This window comes from Eulemur rufifrons, chromosome 24 (assembly GCF_041146395.1).
Source record: "Eulemur rufifrons isolate Redbay chromosome 24, OSU_ERuf_1, whole genome shotgun sequence".
In the NCBI taxonomy this organism is placed as follows: domain Eukaryota; kingdom Metazoa; phylum Chordata; class Mammalia; order Primates; family Lemuridae; genus Eulemur; species Eulemur rufifrons.
In genome coordinates, this window is record NC_091006.1 from 20,267,537 (window position 1) to 20,293,752 (window position 26,216).

The 26,216-nt window shown below is 45.4% G+C and overlaps 1 protein-coding gene across 1 annotated transcript; it reads left to right on the top strand.

The window, feature by feature from the left end:
* Positions 1-2,072: 2,072 nt before the first annotated feature.
* On the top strand, positions 2,073-24,961 carry NAAA (N-acylethanolamine acid amidase). Its single transcript, XM_069457338.1, has 11 exons — positions 2,073-2,349; positions 2,912-3,076; positions 5,549-5,675; positions 10,267-10,357; positions 13,917-13,993; positions 17,504-17,676; positions 17,795-17,857; positions 18,889-18,955; positions 19,365-19,393; positions 23,264-23,341; positions 24,326-24,961. Exons 1-10 carry the CDS (start codon positions 2,147-2,149, stop codon positions 23,337-23,339), a joined length of 1,071 nt encoding a protein of 356 aa, XP_069313439.1. The 5' UTR covers positions 2,073-2,146; the 3' UTR covers positions 23,340-23,341; positions 24,326-24,961.
* Positions 24,962-26,216: the final 1,255 nt, after the last annotated feature.

Below are 26,216 nucleotides of genomic sequence, written 5' to 3' on the forward strand. Positions count from 1 at the left end.
CAATGTCTTTTGTGAACTAGTCTTATAAGTCAGACACCATCACTTCTGCTATATTTGATTCATTAGAACCAAGTCACTAAGTGCAGCCCACAGTCAAGAGGAGAAGAATTAGGCGATACCTTTTTTTTTCTTTTTTTCTTTTTTATTTTTTGATAGCTGATTGACATTGAAGGTGACACCTTTTGAAGGGAGGAATATTAAGAATATGTGGACATATTTAAAAACTACTACACTGCCTTTAAACAGAACAAAATGAGATACCAGTCTTTTTTTTTTTTTTTTTTTTTTGAGACAGTCTCACTCAGTCGCCCAGACTAGAGTACCATGGTGTCAGCCTAGCTCACTGCAACCTCAAACTCCTGGGCTCAAGTGATCCTCCTGCCTCAGTCTCCCAAGTAGCTGGGACTACAGGCGCGACCACTGTGCCCAGCTAATTTTTTTCTATATATTTTTAGTCGTCCAGCTAATTTCTTTCTATTTTTTTTAGTAGAGACAGAGGTCTCGCTCTTGCTCAGGCTGACCTCAAACTCCTGATCTCAAGCAATCCTCCCACTTCTGCCTCGCAGAGAGCTAGGATTACAGGTGTGAAAGTTACTAGAAATCCCTTTTTTAAAATGCAAATGTCCTTTTACCTCAGCTAATCTGCTGCTGGTGATTCTCTCAATACACCCATAGCCTGAGCAGGCAACTGCTGTCAGTCAAGCTTTGCAAATGAAAATTAAGATGAAGGTCTTAACTTAGATTTTTATGGAAAGACCAGGAAGAAGCTGGAACAGAGGCTTGAAACTTTAGCCCAGTGACATGCAGGCCATAAAAATGGGAAAAATCAGAGGTAGTGACGGTGTATTCTTTTTTTTTTTTTAAGTTATTTCATACTAGTTTATTTAGGGGTTCCATCTTCACGCAATAGATTTTACCGGTTTCTCATACGCTTCCCTCATTTGTCCATCTAGTTCCGAAGGGTTACTCAGCGTCATCTTGATCAGCCAACCATCTTCATCACAAGATTTGTCCACAAGTCCTGGATTTCCTGCAAGAGCTTCATTAGTTTTAGTTGCTTCTCCTGATAAAAGGAGAATGGAGTTCGCCAGCAGCTTTCACACTTTCCAGACACCAAACTCACCTAGTTTCATTCTGGCCTAACTTCAGGCAGCCTGCAGGAAACGTCTCCCAAAGCGTCCTGTGCAAACCTGCTGCAGCCCATCGTTCCAGCACCGTTTTCTGTTGATAGCCGGTCACGTTTCTCCGCGAATTTACGCGCCGAGAGCAGAGCGGCCCCGCGCGCAGCACCCGGACGGCGCCCGCTTCCAGTCGCCCGGCCACGGTCCCCGGCACGCTCCGCGACATCGGTGTATTCTATTTGATAGGCAGGGGAAAGCCCTGAAAAAAAAATGAATTGTCCATTTATTTTACCCGCAGACGACCGTGCTAACCATTAAGAATGTCCCAGTCTCACTAAAGTGACTTTCCTAAGATTTGTACGTCTTCTGTCTCCCAGGTGGTGGGGACGCAAAGAGGAGGCGAGGAGCTCAGGGGAGTGACTCGGATTCAGACAGCCTGACTTGGAGGCGGGCTCAGAGGCTCGCCAGCAGTGTGATCTGGGGCAAGTGACTTCACCCCTCCAGGCCTGACATTCCTCATCGGTGAAACGAGATGTTTTAGTGGAACCGATCTCTGGCTTGTTTTGACGGCCAAATGCGATAGTGTCTGCAAAAATACTCGACACATAAATGTCTGCTACGTTTTTAGCTTTTTTAAAGCTAATTTTTTAACTGACAAGAGGTGGGAGTGTTGAAAAGGAAAAGCTCTTCTGCCCTTCGTAAAATCCGAACGAACCTTTGAAAAATTTAAAAGTGGAATGAGGCGGGGAGGGGGGGTGGCCACCACAGCAGGACTTTGGTGCCTGCCCCTCCGGCCGCAGCTCTCGCTCCCTTGGCCACGGCCCACAGCGCCCGCGTCCGGACTTGGGGTCCCTCCCCGGGTCCCCCCCGGTGACAGGGACGGCGGAACGCGCGCAGGCCCCGCCTCCAGCCCTCCAGGCCCCGCCCCTTCCCCTTCCCCTCCCCCTCCTCCGCTGGCCCCGGCGTCCGCTGCGGCTGCCGCGGTCCGAGTTGCGGCCGCCAGAGCCCCAGCCCCACCGCGAGCCATGACAACCGCGGACCGGGGGCCGCTCCCGGCGCTGCTGCAGCTGCTGCTGCTGGCCGGGGCCGGGCTGTGCCCCGCCGCCTCGCCCCCCGCCCCGCCGCGCTTCAACGTGAGCCTGGACGCGGCCCCCGAGCTGCGCTGGCTGCCGGTGCTGCGGCACTACGACCTGGACTTCGTACGCGCCGCGGTGGCGCAAATCATCGGGTGAGCGGGGACAGCGGAGGGGTCTGCGGGGACCCGGGCGGCCGGGGCCGGAGCGCGGAAAGCCCAGAGACGCGCTGCCCCAGGTGTTTTAAACTGAGACTCCTCACTTCCCAGCTCCGTCTCGAGAACTGGCGTTTGCTGCTGTTCTGAGCAGCGTCGGGGTTGGGCATAACCCCGCGCACAGGGTTCGCTTTTCAAGTTCAGTGTCACCAGTGGCACGCCCGTCCTTGAGCCATTCCAACTCAGGGTGGCGCGCGGGTTGTCGCCCGGGCTGCTCAGCTACTGAGCAGGGGACACACCCCACGCCTTCCCTGCAGGCCTCGCGGGGCCCCCTAAGCCTGCGCCTTTGGGGACCAGCCTCACTCGCCCTTCCTCCCTGGGAGTTTTCTTTATCCCTCCTGGGTGCTAAGGGTTGCGTGGCGCAGCGCCTGGCCTGTCAGCTCTCTGGGGGACAGTGGCACTTAGCACTCTGCCCCTAAGGATGTAACCCTCGCTCCCAGTATGCACACACTCGCCTCCGACCTCCGAGCGGGTCAGACACCGGGTGCTTTTCCGTTTGCAGGGAGAGAGTCCCCAGGTGGGTTCACGCACTGATCGGAAAGGCGGCCCTGGAGCTGGAGCACCTCCTGCCGCAGCCCTTCACCGGCGAGATCCGCGGAATGTGCGACTTCCTCAACCTCAGCCTGGCCGACTGCCTGCTCGTCAACCTGGCCTACGAGTCCTCCGCGTGAGTGCCCGGGCGCGCGGCTTGGCGCGGGCCTGCCGGGACTCCGGCCGCAGCCCGGGGGGAGGAGACGGTTTCGGGGTGGTAACAACTGGGTGGTGACCGGCTGCCCGAAAGCTCCGCGCTTCCTCTTTGCCTCTCTGCGCAAATCTGAGCGGCAGATCGTGGGCTTCGAAAGGCAAAGCAGCTTCTCTGACTCAACACCGACATGTTCCTCTACCCGAAGCCCCTCGTCTCTCTCCACCAATCCAGGGAGCATCGTACTTTCAAAACTCTGCTCAAAATGTACTTTTCCGGGAAGTTTTGGCAGCTAAGCCTGTGCCCCTCCAGCTTGATACCTGCAGTGGATCATTCCTGCTCACTCGTCCGCTGCATTTACCCCTCCGTGTGTCGCGGCTGGTGATGCTGACTGCTCTTTCAGAGGGGGTTGCCTCCAGGGCTGGGGGCGCAGGGAACACCGTTCTGTCTTACCGGCCAGCCAGTGTGTGGACCGGCCAGTGCGTGTGATAAAATGTGGCACCCAGCAGTGGAAGCGGTATGGAGTGTGATTGATCCCAGGCAGAGGGCAGGGGACCCTTAAGCGTTTATGGATTTAGTAACAGGCCCTGGAATTAAGAGAGGTTTGACTTGGTTTCTCCCTTTAAGACGTATTGTTTTACCAACACCAGCCTAGTAATAGATCCAGTAACATCTTGTAACTACTTATAGCTTCTTGATGTCTAAAGAGGATGAGACTAAAAAAAGATCTTGGGGCCGGGCTCCATGGCTCACGCCTGTAATGCTAGCATTCTGGGAGGCCAAGGCGGGAGGATCGCTTGAGGCCAGGAGTTCAAGACCACCAGCCTGAGCAAAAGCGAGACCCCGTCTCTACAAAAAATAGAAAAATTAGCCAGGTGCAGTGGTGTGTGCCCGTAGTCCCAGCTACTCAGGAGGCTGAGGCAGGAGGATCACTTGAGCCCGGGAGTTTTTTTTTTTTTTTTTGGAGACAGAGTCTCACTCTGTTGCCGGGGCTAGAGTGCTATGGCCTCAGCCTAGCTCGCAAGTTGTCCCTCTGAGGCTTGGTTTCCACAAAACAGAGGGTACACAGGCTGTGTTCATGAAGTGCCTGGCACCCAGTGGGCTTTATAAAGGGTAGCTAGTATAATGCTCTGATTCAAGAAGCCTTATTTACGCAATGAGAACAAAACATTGCCTTTGTTAATGCTCGTGGAATCGGATGGTGCTTTCTATTGCTAAGCAATTCAATAAATACCTTAATATCAAATCTGAAAGTTACAATGTTTTTTACTAGAATTTTTGCTTTAATCTGTTTGAATATGGTTGACTCCAACAAATGAGGGTAAAAATGATTAGTGATTTTTCATTGAGAAAGCCACATGTCAAAATAGGAGAAAGTTGGAGGCAGAAAGGAAGATGGTAAAATTAACTTAGTTCAGTTGAAAAAACACTTTAATTTAGCAGCCCTGTGTCTTATCTGTGTCTGAAGGCATTTCCCTGAAGAGGAAGGCAGTCTCCGAGCTTCTTAACTTACCCTGCCTACGTGTTCAGGCATGATGCCTGAGCCACTGAAGTTTCATTATCCCAAGATTTTTTTTTTTTTTTTTTTTTTTTTGAGACAGGGTCTCTGTTGCCCGGGCTAGAGTGCAGTGGCATCACCCTAGCTCACAGCAAACTCCTGGGCTCAAGCAATCCTTCTGCCTCAGCCTCCCTAGTAGCTGGAACTACAAGCATGCGCCACCATGCCTGGTTAATTTTATATATATATATTTTTTTAGTTTTCCAGCTAATTTCTTTCTATTTTGTTAGTAGAGATGGGGTCTCGCTCTTGCTCAGGCTGGTCTCGAACTCCTGAGCTCAAACGATCCTCCTGCTCCCAGAGTGCTAGGATTACAGGTGTGAGCCACCGCGCCCAGCTAAGAATCCTTTTATTAGCTCTGTGCAGCGACCTCTAAGAAAGACAGGAAGAGTGCCAAGCCGGTAAAGACCTGACCATTTTCCCAAGGGTATAAAATGAAACATTTGGGAACAGAATGGTTTCGTGCCATTGTACTTGCTCTGAGAAATTCATAGTATGGAGAAGTGAGCTTGAGCTAGCTTAAATAATGTGTGAAGTAGAATACATACTGCCAAGCAGAGGAAAGAGCAGAATTCAGAGGTCCAGCCGAGCCCAGGATGAGTCAGTTTCACTTAGGATTTAGACTGAGGGTGAAAATTCTCATTCAGGAGGCTTGCTGTGCCAGCCACGCGTGCCAAGGGCAAGGGTGTAGTAACACTGAATGAACGAACACATGAGTTGTGTCCATTTGTGTTTTTCATCTTGAATTGTGAATCCATATTCTTGTACAAGGATTATAGCATTTATGTCAGTTATATTGAAGACAAAGTATTTTATTTAAGGACTTGTTTTAAAAATGAAAACTCATTTACCTTTTTTATTTGTCTTGTTCATTCAATTGGACTTTTCCCTTTTCTCAGATTCTGCACCAGTATTGTGGCTCAAGACTCCAGAGGCGGCATTTACCACGGTCGGAATCTGGATTATCCTTTTGGAAATATCTTACGCAAGTTGACTTTGGATGTACAGTTCTTAAAGAATGGACAGGTATAGTCTGCACAGTATAAGATACAGAAATTGGAAAGACTTGTTAACCCAAGTTGGGAATCATTTGGATGGCCTGTTAACGTGTGTTATTAGCATAAGATACAAAAAACATCAAACCCCTATAATAACAAAACCAGGAGAGAGGTTTACATCAATTATGCTTGTAAAAAGAGAGCAAAGAGAGATCTTGGGGCCAGGTGCCGTGGCTCACGCCTGTAATCCTGGCACTCTAGGAGGCCAAGGTGGAAGGATCAATTGAGCTCAGGAGTTCGAGACCAGCCTGAGCAAGAGTGAGACCACGTCTCTACGAAAAATAGAAAAATTAGCCAGGTGCATCAGGGCATAACTGTAGTCCCAGCTACTGGGAGGCCGAGATGGGAGGATTGCATGAGCCCAGGTGCTTGAGGTTGCAGTGAGCTATGACGACGCCACTGCACTCTAGCCAGGGAGACGGAGCAAGACCCTGTCTCAAAAAAAAGAAGAAAATAGTAGCCAAATCATAAATGATTCTTCATTTAACAAGTATGATTTACTCATACCACTCGCTTGGGTATGTATAATCTTTAAAAAAATCATACTTATTTTGTTTTAAGCATGATCCCTTTAAAACTCTAATCTAATATGTAGATTAGATTACGTTACCGTGTAAACTTTTAGAGAGAGAGCATTAATCAGTATTCCTTGAGTACACAAAGCATGTTATTGCTCTAAGGCAAAATAGAGTGTGCAAAAGCCAGGTTTTAGCTTTAAGGACAAGGACTAGTATCTCCTTTGTTTTTTGCATTGAGGGGTTGATTCACAAATACTAAAAACTCATTTACTGAGTAGTCATTAAGTCATCTCTTACAAACACTTTTTCTCATAAAATATTTAAATGATACAGAATTAAAGTAAAGTAAAAGTTTCTCCTTTCCAATTTCTTTACTTCACTGCTTTTAACAATTTGATTTCAAAACTGTTTCAAAAACTGATTTAAGTGGCAATAATAGAATATAAATGCATAATAAATTCTTAAAGGAAATCTGCTAAGATACTCAATTAGTACTGAATGATACAATAATAATTATTTTAATTTATCACTTTATGCTTTTCTCCATTATTCTACAATGAGCAAATATTCTTATAAATAGACAAAGGAATAAATGCAATAAAGATAAATTATTTCAACTGTTCTTTCTAAAACTCACACTAATAGTTGTTGCTTTGTTTCTGTTTTTCCTGGAGCTCCCATGAGAAATATTCTCTTGAGGTGGCTTTATTCTCAGTGCTCAGGTTGTTATTACTGGATTCGAGATTCGAGACAGTTTTCACTTGGGTATTGCCTTTCTGCTGAGAACTCATGGCTGAGAAATTATTTTGCTAAATTAAGAACAGGTTATCCACAGAATAATTCGTCTCTCATTTTTGTCCAGTCTTCATAATTTTCAAAGTATTTTCACATGCAGAACCTCGTTTGAGCCTCCCTGTGAGGCAAGCGCAAATCAACATCCTTATTTTCTAGATGAGGGGCCAGGCCTTACAGGGACTGACTTGCCCCAAGTCACATGGCAGAGACGTGGCAGAGGTGGGACCGGAACCCAGGCCTTCTGTCTCCTAATAGTTTTCTTTCCCAAAACTCAGCCTTATTTGGTAAATTAGTCCCCCACTAGGGTTTTGTTTATATTAACTGACTTGGCAGAAGCAATTGGAAAGTACAAACATTTAGAAATAAGGACAGATATTCAGAGCTGCAAGATAAAATATCTTACAAATCATAGCTTATAATTATTTATAATTATGTATAATTGGAGACTACAATGTGATTTTGATCTTCACAATTTTAGTTTTCTCAGCCCTTCAAGAGTGACACTAACGTCCAGGCACAGTGGCTCACGCCTGTAATCCTAGCACTCTGGAAGACTGAGGCAGGCGGATTGTTTGAGCTCAGGAGTTTGACACTAGCCTGAGCAAGAGTGAGACCCCGTCTCTACTAAAAATAGAAAGAAATTAGCTGGACAACTAAAAAAAAATGTATATAAAATTAGCCGGGCCTGGTGGCGCATGCCCATAGTCCCAGTTACTCGGGAGGCTGAGGCAGGAGGATTACTTAAGCCCAGGAGTTTGAGGTTGCTGTGAGCTAGGCTGATGCCACGGCACTCACTCTAGCCAGGGCAACAGAGTGAGACTCTGTCTCAAAAAAAAAAAAAAAGAGTGACACTAACATGAGGGTCAGTGTGTCATGCGAATGAGATGGCCATAAAATTATTATTGTTTCTATGTAACTACATTTTGTAAGGGCTTTAGCAGTGAGGTAGACTTATGCCCACTTTCTGCCATGGATGGAGATGAGGAGCATTCATGGAAGGGCCTCCGTAAGTCTAGGGGAAAAGGTCATTGATGAAACAAAGGCCACTGCATTCTCTCTTGTAATTTAACCACCTTCAATTATTTTTACACCCAGATGAGCTAAAAATAATTAAATGAAAAAGGTTACTGACATAAGATTTAGTTTTGTAAGGAAAAATAGGCCTATTCATTTCTCAAAATATAACAATATTAGTTAACTTTTATTGAACAGTATGAGTCAGGCACTGTTCTAAGGACCTCTAATTTGGTATCAAAAATAACTGATAGAGTTTGATTTTTCTCCTGCAGGAAATATAATGGTGTCTTGCAATCACTGGAGCTCATTACCTTAATTTGAAGTGGGGGTAATCCCTGTAACTCATGGGATAATTGTGAGAATTAAATGAAAGATGTATTTACAAGGATTTTTAAAATACTTAAAATTTAAATGTGATTATTATTGGTAAACAGTTCTTGTTTCCCCTAATTTCATAGAACTTACAAAACATGTAATATTTTATCTCTTATAATCACATCAAAACAGTTATTTAATTTAATTAGTTAATTTTTTGTTGAGGAGAAGGAAAGAGGAGTTTATTAATTTGCTGGCAAATGAGAAGGTTGGCAGACTCAGATCTCAAAGTACCAACATCCTCTGTTTATTTTTTTTTTTGAGATAGGGTCTCCCTCTGTTGCCCAGGCTGGAGTACAGTGGCATTTTCATGGCTCACTGTAACCTCAAACTTCTGGGCTCAAGTGATCTTCCTGCCTCAGCTTCCCAAGTAGCTGGGACCACAGGCGTGCACTACCGTATCTGGCTAATTTTTTTTTTTTTTTAGTTGAGACAGGGTCTTGCTCTGTTGCCCAGGCTAGAGTGCAGCAGAAGCATCGTAGCTCACCGAAACCTCCAACTCCTGGCTCAAGCAATCCTCCTGTCTCAGTCTCCTGAGTAGCTGGGACTATAGGCATACACCACAATGCCTGGCTAATTTTTCTATTTTTTATGGAGACAGTGTCTCCCTCTTCCTCAGGCTGGTCTCGAACTCCTGGCTTCAAGCAATCCTCTTGCGTTGGCCTCCCAAAATGCTAGGATTACAGGCGTGAGCCACTGTGCCCGGTGCTAATTTTTTTTTCTTGTTTTTTGTAGAGACAGGGTCTCACTATGTTGCTCAGGCTGGTCTCAAACTCCGGGGCTCAAGTGCCTCCTGCCTCAGCCTCCCAATGTGCTAGGATTACAGGTGTGAGCCACCATGCCTGGCCAAAACAAATTTTTAAATCAGACTCCATTTGCTACTTCTAGGATGGGCTTCCTAACCCTTTTTGAACATGGACCCCTTTGGTGAATAATATTTTATAAATACATTAAATAAAATACGTGAGATTACAAAGAAAATCAATTATGTTGAAAAACAGCCATTTGATATTACAATTTTTCTTAACACATTAAATAGTAAGATTTAGCAGTTAGTCTAACAACTGCCATGATTTCTTTTTCTTTTTTCTTTTTTGAGACAGAGTCTCACTCTGTTGCCTGGGCTAGAGTGCCGTGCCATGGTGTCAGCCTAGCTCACAGCAACCTCAAACTCCTGGGCTCAAGCAATCCTCCTGCCTCAGCCTCCTGAGTAGCTGGGACTACAGGCATGTGCCACCATGCCTGGCTAATTTTTTCTATATATATTTTTAGCTGTCCATATAATTTCTTTCTATTTTTAGCAGAGACGGGGTCTCGCTCTTGCTCAGGCTGGTCTCGAACTCCTGAGCTCAAACAATCCGCCCGCCTCGGCCTCCCAGAGTGCTAGGATTACAGACGTGAGCCACCTCGCTCAGCCCTTGCCATCATTTCAGAGTAGTGATGACTGGGGATGGTGTTTCAAGATATCTGCAACCACCATTATGTATCTGAAAATACCTGTGATTTCTACTGGTGCAAAATCACAGGCACGACCATTAATATTACTGCATGATTTGTTGCATGCATTCACAATAGAAGGAGTTAAATTTCAGTTAGAGGTTATTAAAAGTAAATATGTGCCATTTGGCCAAGTGTGGTCACCTTTTTCCCCCACACAAGGCCACAAATCCACTGAATTCTATCCATGGATCCCCAAGATTAAGAACCCCTGTTCTAGAAGGCTATTTCAGAGTTTTATTCTATTATGTTAGAACTTATAAGAAAAAAGAATCCAGGAAATTATCGGGCAAAATGGGTGATTTCAATGTGTATTTGGTTGGCGTGGTAGAAATGGTACCTATCTCTTGGTTTCAGGTTGCATTCACCGGCACCACTTTCATTGGCTACGTAGGATTGTGGACGGGTCAGAGGCCACACAAGTTCACAGTTTCTGGCAATGAACGAGGTAATCAAAACGAACTCCTACACATGGGAAGCCATATCCCCTGTTCAGTTCTATCCAAGTGCTTCACTCACCACACTGAGCGTCCAGAACACCTACTACGCGGCGGGGACTTCACTCGAGTAGGGGGAGGGACAGTGTGCATGGAAGCAATGAAGATACTTTCAGGTAGTGATGGCGCCACAACAAAAGCAGGACAGGAAGATGTGCTGGAGAGTGAGGGGGTGGGGGCTAGGAGGGGTAGAGGGTCAGAGAAGGCCTGACCCACGTAATCCAGGAGCTGCTTCTGCAGAGGCTGGGGCAAGACTGTTCCTGGTGGACTTACAGCCAAAGGCCATAGGTAGGAACAAGTTTGGTGGATTCCAGAAACAGAAGGTCAGTGTGGTTACAGCGTGGAGTAACGGATGGTGACGTTAGAGGTAGAGAGGACTGGGGCCATGCCACAGGGTCATGATGAGGGGGTTGCAAGCATAATGGAAGCCATAGGAGGACTGCAGGCCTAGGAGTGAACAGATCCGATGCATATTTTTAACTATCACTTTGGCTGCTCTGTAGAGATTGGGTTGTGTTGGGTTAAGACAGAAGCAGAAGGTGGTTAGGAAGCTGCTGCAGTAATCTAGGGTGCGTGTGATGATGTTATACAAGCAACTGTCTGTAAAGTGCCTTCTGGATTACCGTGCATTGTCACATGTGTTCTCGTTCAACCTCACAACAGGCCTGTTAGGCAGACAGGGCTGGTAGTATTAACCGCATTCCCTAGGCAGAGGAGGAAGCCGGCTATGAGATGAAATGACAGCTAGTAGTTGGGAGAGGTAGTTCTCAAACTGACCTGGGTCCTGGCCCAATCCCTCTGTTTCTTAACATCCCCACTGCCATTCCCCAGACCTCAGGGGAACACCATTCAGTTCCACAATATGCAGGAAACCCAGAGATGAGCAAGCTCTTGCCTCTGCCCTTCGCTTGCAGCTGAATGAAGGAGAAATACGCAGGCAAGGAGTATCCTGAAGTTTAAGGTTGCTCACCTGATGCACCCGGCTTGGCTTCGTGTTGTTGTTTATCCTCATCTTTTTACATAAGCCTTTCCAGGAAGGTGGTGGTTGAGTATGGATCAGTGTCCACAGTGATCAATTCTTTATCCTACTGTATTGGTTCTCAGCCAGCGGTCCCCAAACCACAGCATGACAATGCCTAAGGTTTTTAATAGAATGCCCATAAACACATGTCTAGTTATTTGAAATGATGGGCTTTCTTTTCATCATTTTGCAACTCAAATTGTTTGCCAAGCTGATTAGTAGAACCTAAGGTACGAGCCGTTTAAAAATAACTGAGTTAGTCTGTAACATACCCATTTAATGAAATACTGCCAAACAGCTTTTTAAAGACTTTTGAAACTTTTTTAAAAACCTTATGTTAGTGAAAACTAGTTATATTTTAGTCTGCTAAAATGAGGATGTCTGAACAGCAAGGCAACATCTCTTGGCAAAATAGAAATAATTAAGTTATTAAGTTTCTAGACGTTATGAAGTTTGCCAACAGTGCCTCAACCTCCCCGGGAAAGGATAGGATGGGAGGAAAATAAGGGGAGAGGGGGCTTCCAGAAATGCCTGGTGGGTAAGACTCAGACTCCAGAGCCAGCCTGCCTGGGTTTATACCCTGGTGCTGGGTGACCACGACCAAGGTGCTGCACCCGTGTGTGCTCCACTTGCCTGGTCTGCAGAGCAGGCACGACAGTAGCTGCTGTGAGGATGAAATGAGTTACTGAATGTGAAGTTCAGTCAGACAGAAGAAAAAAGTTCTGGAGAACTGTTGCACAGCCAGGTGATTACAGTTCGTGTATTGTACGTTTCAACACCTCCTACGCCTCATTTGACACCCTTCTCCTCCCTCTCTCCACCTGCGCTTTGCTGGCACGCTCCCTTCCTGACGTCTGCGAGCCTGTTCCCGCCCCAGGCACCTGTGCCTTTTATCTGGAAGGCTCTGTCCATCTTAGCTCATCAGAGGTCGACAACTCAGAGAGGGCCTCTTTACTGCACCTCTCGGAAGGCGCCCTCCCGCTTCTCACTCACAATTACATTACTCTGTTTTGTTTTCTTCATTACAGTCATCAAAACCTTGTTTATTTGATGGTACACTCGTTTCTTTTGTTCACTTTTAAATTCCAGGGGTCTGGGCCAAGGCAGCATATAGCGCATCAGTGCTTCTTTCCCTCTCTCTCTCTTTCTCTTTCTCCTTCTCTTTCTCCTTCTCTCTCTCTCTCTCTCTGTCTTTCTCTCTCTCCCTCTCTCCTTCTCTCTCTCTCCTTCCTTCTTTCCTCCCTCCTTCCTCCCTCCCTTCCTTCCCTCATTTTTCCCAAATTCTTTGTGGTAAGATACACATATCATAAGATTTACCATCTTAATTATTTTCATTGCACAGTTCAATGGTATTAAATGCATTCACATTTCACATGTGTCACCATCTGTCTTCACAGCAGTTGGATATGTGCCCAGAGGTGGGGCTGCTGGATCAAACGGCACCACGTCACTCATAGGTGGATCTAAACATTCGAACTCGTAGAAGTGGAGCATGGAACGGTGGTTCCCAGAGGCTGGGGGTGGAGGGTGGGTGGGGAAAGGGAGATGTGGGTCAGAGGGGACAAAGTTTCAGTTAGACAGGAGGAAGAAGTTCTGGTGATCTTTAATTTTTTGAGGAACCACCATACCGTTTTCTGTAGCAGCGATACCATTTTATATTCCCACCACCCATGCCTAAGGGTTCCAGTTTCTCCACTTCCTGCCAACACTTCTTATTTTCTGGTTTTTTGATAGTAGCCATCCTTATGAATATGCGGTGGTATCTCATTGTAATTTGATTTGCATTTCTACTGATTAATGATGCTGAACACCGTTTCATGTGTTATTGGCTATTTGTGTATCTTCTTTAGAGAAATGTCTATTCAAGTCCCTTTGCCCATTTTTGAATTGAGTGGTTTGTTTTGTTGCTGTTGAGTTTTAAGAGTACTCCATATACTCTGGATATGAATCCTTTATCAAATATATGACTTCCAAATATTTTCTCCCATTCTGTGGGCTGCCTTTTTACTCGGTTGGTTTTGTCTTTTAATGCATGAAATTTAAAAAATTTTTATGAAATCTAATTTGTGTATTTTTTTCTTTTGTTGCCATTGTTTATTTCTTGACTGAAAACTTGTCTTTGCGAATAAATCTCCTACAGAGACTTTAAAAGTTGTTGAGGAGAAATTTTGGGGGAATAACTGTAAATTTGCATTTTTTACAAAATGTGAGCTCAAATCAAACTGAAAGTTCTGGAAGATACACGTTTCTTACATTCTTCCTAATATTTATTGAGATACTTCCCTTGACAGCTACATAATTTTATTTTGCCTGCAGTAATTAATAGAATGAGTTCCTTTAGCATAATTATCATTGTATGCAGGTACAAAAGTTTCTGCTTTCGAAACTTGAGTGAAAATTTGCATATTTTTCTTGCCAGAAGAAAATATCTATTTGTCATAGGTATGTATATACACACACACGTGTAACGTATATACTCCCCTTGGCAGATAAAGGCTGGTGGTGGGAGAATGTGATCGCCGCCCTTTTTCAGAGACACTCTCCGATCAGCTGGCTTCTCCGCACTGTGAGTATGGCCGCTGTTGAGCCCAGCTCACCCCAACTTCATCTTCTGCACCAGCGTGTTCGTGTTGTGATGCTCTGTGTCATTTAACAATGTTGTTTTGGCCGGGTGCGGTGGCTCATGCCTGTAATCCTAGCACTCTGGGAGGCCGAGGCGGGAGGATTGCTTGAGGTCAGGAGTTCAAGACCAGCCTGAGCAAGAGTGAGACCCCATCTCTACTAAAAATAGAAAGAAATTATCTGAACAACTAAAAATATATAGAGAAAAAATTAGCCGGGCATGGTGGCGCATGCTTGTAGTCCCAGCTACTCGAGAGGCTGAGGCAGGAGGATCGCTTGAGCCCAGGACTTTGAGGTTGCTGTGAGCTAGGCTGAGGCCACAGCACTCTAGACCGGGCAACAGAATAAGACTCTGTCTCAAAAAAAAAAAAAAAAAGGTGGTGTTTTTACTGTAAGAAGCTCCTGGAAATAATAAGCATCTAAAGGTTTGCAAAGTGCATATAAACCTTTTTGATAATAAATGTCAAAAATAAAGCCAGACACTCGGTAAGGTGGTAGGGGCAGATTTCAATCAGTGGTGTGTGGCTGCAGTAGCGAAGAGTCCACTGGGAACTGAACTCAGCTTGGATTTGTGCAGAGGTGACCGGGTGTTTTAAAGGGAGGAGGAGGAAGTGAAGGGGAGTGAGCAGGACTTGGTAGAGGCAGGGACGTGAAAAGCAGAGAGAAGAGGGGTTGGTTCATGGGAAACCCATCTGGGTTTGCTGACTGGAGCTTAGAAGTCAGGCTTCTGCCCTCCCAGAGACTGGGCCACAGCCCGATCTGCAGGTGCCGGCTGACACAAACAGCGAATTCCCTTGACAGCCTTGAGTTTTCTCAGACAGGCACTTTAAGGGGGACTTGGGTCTTCGGAGGGATGTGGTCTCGAGCTGTTAGAAACCTGTTAGTGTTTGTTCAAGACTTTATAGGCTAAGGTTAAGGCCTAGTAGAGAAGAGGGTTCAGAGGAGCCTGGCTAGGGTTTGGTCAGGAGAGAATATTTGTTGTAGGCTAGTTTTTCCCAAAGATAGCTGATTGAGACAAGAGAGAATACTATGTTCTTGTACAGATATACATGTGCCCTCCTTTTAGAATCTCTATGTGCACATATCTGAATTAGCAAATCAGATACATTAGAAGGTAGCTCCACACACAGCAAAAGGAGCATCTGCCTTACAAGAACCTATTAAAGCCGGCAGAGTTCCAGGCCACATATATCATCCCAGTGCCTCCTTATCCACGGTTTTGGTCTCTGAGGTTTCAGTTACCTGCAGTCCATTGCGTTTGGAAAATAGGAAATGGAAAATTCCAGATATAAACAACACATACATTTTAAATCGCACGCCCTTTTGAGTAGCAGGATGAAATCTTGAACCTTCCCTTCCCACTCCTTAGCACCTGGGTGGTGAAACATTGTAAATCATTCCTTTGTCTAGCCACCTGGCCATTAGCCACTCAGCAGACGTCTCCATTATCAGATGACTGTCATGGTGTGACAGTGCTTGTGTTCAACGAACCTTTATTTTACTTTATAATGGCCCCATAAGTAGTGATGCTGGCAATTCAAACATGCCAAAGATAAACCATAAAGTACTTCCTTTAAGTGAAAAGGTGAAATAAGGAAAGATAAAAAAAAAAATCTACATGTTGAGGTTGCTAAGATCTATGGTAAGAACGAATCTTCTGCTGGGCACGGTGTTGCGCGCCTATAGTCCCAGCTACTCAGGAGGCTGAAGCGGGAGGATCTCTTGAGCCCAGAAGTTCGAATCCAGCCTGGACAACATAGTGAGAACCCCTGTGTCTAAAAACGTATGTTAAAAAAAATAGAATGAATCTTCTGCCTGTGACATTGTGAAGAAGGAAAAAGAAATTCCTGTGTAGTGTATATCAGGTTGGGTACTATCTGCAGACATCAACGGGGGTCTTGGAACATGTCCCCCATGCTAAGAGGGGGCTGTTACAACTGCAATTTGCCCAGAGAAAGCCCCTTTCCTGGAGCACAGCTATGGTGCCAGGACCAGCCCTGCCCAGCAGTGGCCTCTCTGGCTTTTCCTTGCCTTGTTCTGAATCCTCCAGTCCCACTGGACTTACGCAGTTCTCAAGTTTTTCCTAGGGTGCTCCCTAAAGATGCTGACAAACTATGCACCCGTCACACATTTTTAAGGTGACTTCTAAAATATTTCATCATAAGATTTAAAAAATGCAAAAAATCCAGTGTATTACAAATGTTGATGTTTAAAAATAAAATATTAATTTAAACCTATCCATTGGAATCTACATACTGTACTGTCATGATTTTTAAAAATTTTTATGTATAATTTACAAACAATGAAATGCACAGATCGGTTGTACATACTCATTTATTCATGTAACCACCAACAAAACAGTACATTTCCAAGTCCTTGGAAATTTCCCCAATGCTTCTTTTTTTTTTTTTTTTTTTTTTTTTGAGACACAGTCTCACTCTGTCGCCCGGGCTAGAGTGCAGTGGCATCAGCCTAGCTCACAGCAACCTCAAACTCCTGGGCTCAAGCAATCCTCCTGCCTCAGCCTCCCAAGTGGCTGGGACTACAAGCATGCGCCACCATGCCCAGCTAATTTTTCTATATGTATTTTAGCTGTCCATGTAATTTCTTTCTATTTTTAGTAGAGACGGGGTCTCGCTCTTGCTCAGGCTGGTCTCAAACTCCTGAGCTCAAATGATCCACCCACCTCGGCCTCCCAGAGTGCTAGGATTACAGGCGTAAGACACCGCACCCGGCCTCCAGTGCTTCTTTATAGTCAGTTCTAACACCCTCCTCCCACCCCACACCCCACCCCTTCCCCATCCCGGAACTACTCATTGATGTTTATCACCAGAGACAAGTTTTGCCTGTTCTAGAATTCATATACATAAAATAGTAGAGTACAGACTCTTTCTCCAGCCTAACTTCTCAGTGTCTCTTTGGCCTCAGCTCATGTGATGCTTCCCTGGGAGCCTCCTCTGCTGCCCTAGCGTCTCCTGCTCCTCTGTTAACACCCATCACACCATGTCACCAGTGCTTTTTGACCTTTCTGTCTTCATTGGAGGTCGGGGGAGAGCAAAGACTGGGTCGGTCCTGTTTGCTGCTCTGTCCCCACACCAGCACAGGGCTTAGCACACAGCAGGTGTTCTAGAAATCCCTGTTGAAAGAACAAATGGATGGAGGAACATGGGAAGTCCTTTGGGAGGGTGATCTGCCTAGGAAAGCACACAGCCCGTGTTGGGTGGGCCGGGCCTAGGACTTGTCAACAGCTCTTTCCTTTTGTCCGAAATTCCTGCTGCTGTTGGCCCCCACGGAAGCTGAGGTTTCTTCCATCTCAGGAGCCCTGGTGACAAGAGGGTAAGGTTGGGGCAGTTCAAGGTTATAGCCGTGGCTTAACATATCAGCAGAATGTGCTTCGGACTGTGTCCATCTCTGGTGTGGACCACAGCCGTGGGTGGTGTTGCTTTTTGGGCAGACCCTGAATGAGTCAGAAAACTTTGAAGCAGCTATTTACAAACTGGCCAAGACTCCCCTGATTGCCGACGTCTATTACATTGTTGGCGGCACGTCCTCCCAGGAGGGAGTGGTCATCACAAGGAAGAGAGGTGGCCCAGCAGACATTTGGCCTCTAGATCCTTTGAATGGAGCGTGAGTGGTCATTTTGTATCAAATAATCATTTTTTTTAATGGGTGAAACTAGGGGTATTTTACATTTTTTAAATAATTCTTCTTTAGCTATGTCCTAAATGACCCTGCTCTGTTCTAGGTGGTTCCGAGTTGAGACAAATTATGACCACTGGAAGCCAGCACCTAGGCGCGATGACCGAAGGTAGGCTTCTGCACGCTTCCCGGCTTATAGTGTTCTCCCACGGTCAGGAGCACAAGCCCTTGCTATCACAGGGCCTGGAGAGACCTGTAGGTGCTATCTTCTCCCAGAAAACATACCTGGGCCCCCTGGCCAGTGCCTTGGGGTCACCAGGGGGTGTGCAGAGGACAGCCGTGGGCAGAGCCTCTTGGCAGCTGGTTGGGCGTTGGGAGGGTTGATTTGCCTGGGCTCGCTGCCCCCACCGGCCCTAAAAATGACTCACTGGGTGGCTGTAAAATGAAAGGATAGGGCCAGATTCGTGGTCTTCTATGTAAGACTTTTTTTAGAAGGACATCATTTCCCATAAATAATAAATAAACCAGCTGAGGGCTTTCATTGTCCTTTCTAATTGTGGAAATTCTATAATTAGAGTTATAGAATCAGCATGGCCCCAAAGAGCTATATACCTCACCAACATGTTTTCACCATCCCACGTTCTTTTTTTTTTTTTTTTTTTTTTGAGACAGACCCTCGCTCTGTTGCCCGGGCTAGAGTGCCGTGACGTCAACCTAGCTCACAGCAACCTCGAACTCCTGGGTTCAAGCGATCCTCCTGCCTCACCCTCCCGAGTAGCTGGGACTACAGGCATGTGCCACCATGCCCAGCTAATTTTTTCTATGTACATTTTTTAGCTGTCCATATAATTTTGTTTCTATTTTTAGTACAGACGGGGTCTTGCTCTTGCTCAGCTGGTCTCGAACTCCTGAGTCAAACGATCCTCCTGCCTTGGCCTCCCAGAGTGCTAGGATTACAGGCATGAGCCACCGCGCCCAGCCCATCCTGTGTTCTTGAGTGGAGGGGTCAGTGGGCCCAGCTGCTGGGCGAATTCCACCGTGGCGGTCTGGGCCTGGGCAGAAAACCTGCTTGGGACCAGCATCTGTTTTGAGGAGAGAGGGGTAGTGAGACTAGGCCTTGCATTGCGCCTCCTAAAATGACAGCTGGTGGCCTTCAGGGCTTCCTGAAGTGCCAAGTGACTTTGACTGTTGTCCTTACAGAACACCTGCCATCAAAGCCCTTAATGCCACGGGGCAGGCAAACCTCACCCTGGAGACGCTTTTCCAGGTAACTTGTATCCGGCTTACTCAGGATGTTTCGGTGTGTTTGTTAATAGTGATTAGAAAAAAATTCTCCTCTCAAATCAAACAAATGTAGTGGATGAAAATGTTAGAATGAAAGTTTTATCTGGTTGAAAACACTTTTTAAAAAGTCAGATAACGTTTTCTGAACTTGTTTCCATATAAGTTCAAGTATCCATCTTCACTTAAGTTTTTCTTCATATTAAAAAGAAAAAGGCACAGTTGTAACATATGTTCATAGTTTAAAAGAAAAAAAGAGAAAGGATTAAAAAGTCTCTAACAATTACCCTGAGATACACTAAAGTGTGAAGTGGTTACACTCTTCCTGTAGATATTTTATGTGTATTTCTGCTATGTTTAATATTCTCTGTAATATGATTTTTTTTCCTATGCAGGTTTTGTCAGTGGTTCCAGTTTGTAACAAGTAAGTGACGTGTTAAATGTCAACCCAGCACGGTGAGCTCTCGCAGGCACCCTGGCCCACGAGGGATCTGAGGGCCCCTCTGACCCGGCCGTGGGTACAGTCCTGCGGGTGCCGCAGTGAACAGAACAGTCTCTGCTCTCCTGCGCCTGGCCTGGCATTCTGGCCGGGGGTGGTGAGGGCAGGCAAACAAATATAAGTCAGATGAGAAGTTCATGATGAAAACCAAAGGTATGGAGGATGGTGTGACCCAGCAGGAGAGGACAGTGACGTGTTCTGGCAGCTGTGAACAACTGTCACTGGTTATGAGATCCTTCATTTCACTCTGTTAGAACGAAAGTTTGAGGCCGGGCACGGTGGCTCACGCCTGTAATCCTAGCACTCTGGGAGGCCGAGGCGGGAGGATCGTTTGACTCAGCAGTTCGAGACCAGCCTGAGCAAGAGCGAGACCCCCATCTCTACTAAAAAAATAGAAAGAAATTAGCCCAACAACTAACATTATATAGAAAAAACTAGCTGGGCATGATGGCGCAAGCCTGTAGTCCCAGTTACTCGGGAGGCTGAGGCAGGAGGATCGCTTGAGCCCAGGAGTTTGAGGTTGCTGTGAGCTGGGCTGACACCATGGCACTCTAGCCCGGGCAACAGAGTGAGACTCTGTCTCAAAAAACAAAAACAAAAACAAAAAAATTAAAAGAAAAGAAAGAACTAAAGTTTGAACACCCCTGGTTTTCCTTTATCTTCCTGAAACGTTTCCACTACGCCCAGTGCTGTTCCTTGTTCCACAGACAACTCACTAAGTTAATGTTCCTCTTTTTAGCCTGTCCTTAATAGTAGCGTTCTGTGAACAGTGGTTTCTCTGGCCTGTAGCCTGGGATTTTACCACACACTTTGCCGAGGTGAAGCTCTGGGCCAAGGCTGCAACTACCACAGGAAGTTCTTAGTTAATCTTGAGAGGCAGCAGCCACCAAGCTTGGGCAGGAAATTCTGAAGGTCCGCAGTCACCATCAGAGCAAATCCGAATGGGCCATTGGCGCCTCTAGGTGTCGCCTCAGGAACGGGACTCACTCCTGACTGCCTCAATGCTCATCTAAGACTAGCTCGTTAGGAGGGCAGACACCTTCTTTTTTGCTTAATGAAGAGGATTTAATTTATTAAAATTGGAAGCCTCTGCAATTACTTCAGTAAATTCCAGAACCCAGCATTTCCTACTTTCTCATCATCCTCACTTCTGCTTTCTCCAAGACAAGAATATCGAAATGCTATTCTTTAAGGAGTAGCCTAACACAGATAAAACCTATAAAGTGATTTTTCAGTTTCAAATACCCAGTCTATTTTTTTCTTGGAAATGGTCCTATCTTATGCAAACACAAAAGGCTAGTTTTCCCGATGGCATCTAGAATAACGTTTGTACTCAGGTGCTTTAAGATTTCTTAGGTATAATGACATTTTCAAAATTGACATTCTTCTTTTCACTTTGCACCATAATATCTCTTTGTACCACAATATCTCTGTGCAAGTTTTTTTCTTTAAGTATGACCTGATCCAAAGATTAATACTTAAAAACTCATTCCACAAACAATATTCTAGTAGCCAAACACAGAAAACAAATAAGTCAGTATTCTACCACTCTAACAAATGAGCTATTTGGGCAACAAATCATACCCAGTGGTCTGCTAGTAAACCAGCTTTTTCTTGGGGTGAGAGACAAACAAACAAAAAAATCCTAACTTATAGCATCTGTGGACTTCCATGGTTGATTTCAAGCTTACAATGACTCATAAACTTCCTGTGTACTTAGTAATTGGCTCTCACCAGCCTGTAGGAGCCAGATCCAATGCACCCTTGACTGTACCCATCCCAGTGCGACACAAATTTGCCCTTGTAGTATTCATGTTTAAAAATAGGAGCTAAAAATTATTTTTGTATTCTTATAGTTTTTAAAGTAATTATAGAATTGATTAATGTATCTTTTAAAAACTAGTACAATAAAATAGTTATATTTATTTTATTAAAGTATTTTTTCTATGCTTTGAACAGCCCTTATTTTAAATGGCAGTATAATCGTCAGTTGGATGTACTATAATTGAGTTAAGCACTCTTCAGTTAGTTTTCTGTTAAAACTTTGAAATATACGTATTTGTACATTCTCCTCCACTCCTCCCCTTTTTGGATTATTTCCCTTGGCTGAATTTCCAGAGGTGGGGTTACTGAGTTGAAGGCTATCAATGTTTAAACGGCTTTTGTCAAAATAAAATTGTTTGAAGTTATAAACAGTTTACCAAGTAGCATTTTTCTCTATTGTATAATTGAACTCAAGCAAAACATTTCAATAACAATCACCACAGAGCCAGAATTAACACAGATTCCTGACTGTCAGGCTCTTTACATGTAATGATTAACTTCAACTAAGGCTGTCCAGTGTGAGGTTAATAGTCTAGAAATGTCTGAACGTAGGCAGTTAGCTCTATGCTGCCCCCTTGTGCTGTGCGGCAAAATCACACCCCCCTGCACTAGAACTCCGCCCTCTGCTGTGGCAATCAGCAAGGAAAATATTAAAACAGTGAAGAGAATAATACTATGACCAGGGAAAATATATTTTTATTTTTGAGAGAGTCTCACTCTGCCCAGGCTAGAGTGCCATGGCCTCATCATAGCTCACTGCAACCTCCAACTCCTGAGCTCAAGCGATCCTCCTGCCTCAGCCTCCTGAGTAGCTGGGACTACAAGGTGTGCACCACCACGCCCCGCTAATTTTTCTATTTTTTGTAGAGATGGACAGGGTCTCGCTCTTGCTCAGGCTGGTCTTCAACTCCTTACCTCAAGCGATCCTCCCGCCTTCGCCTCCCAGGGTGCTAGGATTACTGGCATGAGCCACCGCGCCCAGCCCAGAAAAAATATTAAAACAGTGATGGAGAATAGAATGTGACTAAAGTTAACAAGTAATGGAGGTCCTGTTCAGGGAGCCTCTGTTACCGTTGGCCAAGGTCTGCCCTTGCTCACAGTGCTGTCTTCAGCCAGGTGTGCTATTTGGCTATGGGGCCCAGCGCCACTAATTCTGCCTGTTCCTGAACAATCCAGCTCCAGATGCTTTGGGCATGCACCTCAGCTGGTTTCCAAGACAAGTGGTAGCCGAGTGGAGTGAAGGGGACGGGCCCTAGCGTGTGTGCACATGTGCTCCAGTTGTGTGGATCTGCTACGCAGAGTGTGGCGTCAATGCCATTTCACCTTTCATCCTTAGATCTGGGCAAGGGTGGGGGGCTGCCTTGATTCTTGAGCTGCACAGGCCCCCCTCTGGCCTTCCTCTAGCTGTGACCCTCCCTTGGTACAGGGAATCTGCTGGGCCAGGGACATGTGCCCACCCAGAGTCTGGCCCAAGTACCCAGGATCCTGGAATTCTTAGTTGAAACAGCCCCAAACCCATTTCTGGGCCCCATGTCATCCCCTTCCCTGGGTGCTGTTCTCCTGATGGTGGGCTGCAGCCACTGGGGACACCCTGTCCTGAGGGATCCAATGGGTGGCTGCTTGCTGGGGCATGGGAAGGCTGAGGTGTCACATGCAAGCAAGGCCCTCATGGGGTAGGACAGAGCCAGGGGTGAGGGTGAAGGGCGGGCTGTCTCTCACTGCCACAGCATGGAGCTCTGAGGAGTCTGAGAATGTTAAATTCTAGCTTGACCTTCCACAGTGCTGTCAGAATAGGAGGAAAGAACACTTTGGCCTCTTCATTCAGATATTTTAAATATTCTGTCATAAATGGGCCTCTGTTTGTATTCTTGTCTTAGACCCCAAGTGTTGGGGAAGCTCTTGATATTTTTCCTCTTGTTGGACTAATAGGAAAAATGACATGTATATAAAAATTCCTCTCATTATTTTCAGTTTCACAATTTATACCACGGTAATGAGTGCTGCCAACCCAGACAAGTACATGACTAGGATCAGAAACCTGAGTTGAAAGTAAGTAAGCAGAAGAGTGGAGTCACTTGTGCGATGAAAGTTTGCTGAAGTTTCTTGTTATTATTGTTTTGGGGAGAGGGGGTGAGGTGGATGTGTGCTGATGTGTGTGTTTTTATTTTTATTTTATTTTCTTAAAGGCAGAGTCTCACTCTGTTGCCCTGGCTGGAGTACAGTGGCACAATCATATCTCATCTCCTGGGCTCAAGCAATCCTCCTGCCTCAGCCTCCCAAGTAGCTAGGACTACAGGTGTGGGCCACCACGCCCAGCTAATTTTTTTCTTTTTTTTTTTTTTTTAGAGCGATGGGGTCTTGCTATGTTGCCCAGGCTGATTTCAAACTCTTGGCCTCAAGCAATCCTCCTGTCTCAGCCTCCCAAAGTGCTGAGATTACAGGTGTGAGCCACGATGTCCAGCCATGCGCTGGTCTTTCTCACAAAAAATGATAGCATCCTTCATATTTATACATATATAATATTTTCTGATAAGCATCTAGCATATGATTATCATTTGTGTCAGATTAATGGTCATTAGATATTTTATTTTGAATTGTTTGTAGGAAAACCCGTCTTCTAGTACTCAGTAGTACCTTTTGCCCCTTATGAAAACCTGCTCTCAGGGCAAGATGTTCACCTCCATGGACTGGTAAATATCTGGTGAGACTTACATGTTCCCAGAGTGATAGTGGGGCCAGCACCTTTGCAGCATCCCAGGACACATTCTGAAGGCAGAGGACACTTACAGAATTTATTTCAGGCACTGGTGAGCCCACAGGTGAGGGGAAGGACATCAGGAGAAATCAGGAGTCCTAACTGCTGTCCCTAAAATCAAAGCTTCTAGGCAGCCACCTGCTGAGGGGACAGCCAGCCTATTGCAAGGATCTTCCAGAGTGTGTAAACCTGGCCCAATGTGTGGTCATTCGCTTATCATGGGAAGGTTAAGAATCAGTGATTGAATTAAATGCATTTATTTTTTTCTTCCCTTACAGGTGATTTTTTTAAAAATGAAATTCTTGAAGAGCTGCACTTTAGAAAATAAGACAAAGTGAAAATATGGCATTATGAGCAACATAGGCTTCTTCCTCATTGAGCTTTTCAATCTTGTGAAGTAGGGGCCAGGGGATCAGTTTGGAACTTGGTGTGGTAAGGTGGGCATCGTCTTGCATTCCCTTCCCTTCAGGGTTTGCCCTGACCTCTCTCAGCTTCTATCCTGGCTGGAATAAATCCGAGATAATTGGTCTCAGACATCAAGCCATATCCTCAGGCTTTAGTTCCAGCTTTCTGGTATCACACCTCCAGTATTCACTAAAGAAACGAGCTGGCAAGACCTCTTTGTTCATTGTGAAGTGCTTCTGGAATAGCCTAAGAAAAAACGTTCTTCGAAAAGAAAAGAAGAGCCTGTTTGAATGTATGTTAGTCTGACTTTTGATCACGTATTTCCACGTAATGGGATCTTTATTTGTTGTAGTTTCTAATGTTTTGTGAAAAACCCAGGGACCTCCTTTTTTCTAAATAGCTACTTTGTTACTGTTTTTTGAAAGTAATAGGAAACCAAATTATTTCTTATTGTAACTTACCTTTACTGAAGAGAATGTCAAAAGAGATGTTAGCAAGAAGAATAAAAAAATTTTCTAAGGTATTTAATGTCGCGTTCTCCCTACTTTCTTCCCCCCGAAGTCCTCAGTTTTGAGCAGCTGTTCTGAGGAAGCAGCTCTCTTAGATGTGATGTTAAGTGTCTGGATTCAAGGGAGTGAACAGCTGCTTCGTAGAATCTGATTTTCACACGTGTATGAAAGAAACTGCTTTGAAGATGAAGTCGGAAGAGGTTAAAAGCATGAACAAAGAGGTCTGATTGGATGTTCTTGTTTAGTGTTCCAACAGAACAAAGTTTTCACAGGGAAGGGCGGAGGGAAAGTTAGAGTGATATTTTGGGGTTTTATGGCTGGCTTTGGGGAAATGGGGTTCTGGTTTCCATGTCTAGCTTCAGGGGCCAACGAGACTGAGAGACAGGAGGGAAGGAGAAGGTCAGAGAAAAACTTCTGCTTCTGAGGCCTTCATTTTGGGGGATTGTTTTCTGAGTCTCAACACCAAATCTTCCTAGTCACTTCTCCACCCAGCTAACCCCCCTCCCTTGCCCAATCGCCTTTGCCTTTTCCACAATTGCTACCCATTGGCCAACTCAGCGTATAGGTAAGTATTTGATTCTTCTCTGGGTCTTCATTTCCTCATGTCACATAAAACTTATATTAAATAAATTTGTACGTCTTTCTCCTACTTATTTGTTTTATGTCAGTTCAATTCTTAAGCCCAGCCAAAAACTCTAGAAGAGTAGAGGTAAAATGTTGCCTCCCCTGTTACGGAAAGCTCAGCCATTTGTCCGCAAGTCCGAATCAGAAAAATGAGGACAAGCTTATGGAGGAGGAAGGAAAGAGAGTTTACTTTGCAAAGGAGGAAAAAGGATTGACCTTCTTATCTCAAAATCCCAAATTTCCTGAACAGAGGCAGAAATACAGAGCCTTTAAAGGGAGGGTTCTCAGCTTCAGGCAATTGCTGTGGTTAACTGTCCTAATCGATTAGGTTCTAGGTCACTTTCTGGGCTTTGTGGTATCCATGCAGCTTGGCCTGTGGGCTACAGAGTCCTCTGCATTCTTTTCCAGCTGGTGCGCCAAGTTCTAATTGGCAGCTTCGTAGGGTATTCCCTCCTCCCACAGGTTTGCGGTTGGGCAGGCCCAAGATGGGGGCAACAGCACCCACTTTTATCCCTGGGAGACCCGGAATCCCTCACTGTCTACCTAATATTCCCCACTCTCTGTTCTAAAGGCCCAAATCGTTGGGGACGGGACGCCGACTCATGTGGTTGCTTCGTGCTGAGTAAGGGGC

Bases quoted from the DNA above. Each gene is read 5' to 3' on its own strand.
- NAAA (XM_069457338.1), top strand. From the start codon at position 2,147: ATGACAACCGCGGACCGGGGGCCGCTCCCGGCGCTGCTGCAGCTGCTG. The intron at 5,676-10,266 runs GTATAGTCTGCA...TCTTGGTTTCAG, and splicing joins AGTTCTTAAAGAATGGACAG to GTTGCATTCACCGGCACCAC. The intron at 17,858-18,888 runs GTAGGCTTCTGC...TTGTCCTTACAG, and splicing joins CCTAGGCGCGATGACCGAAG to AACACCTGCCATCAAAGCCC.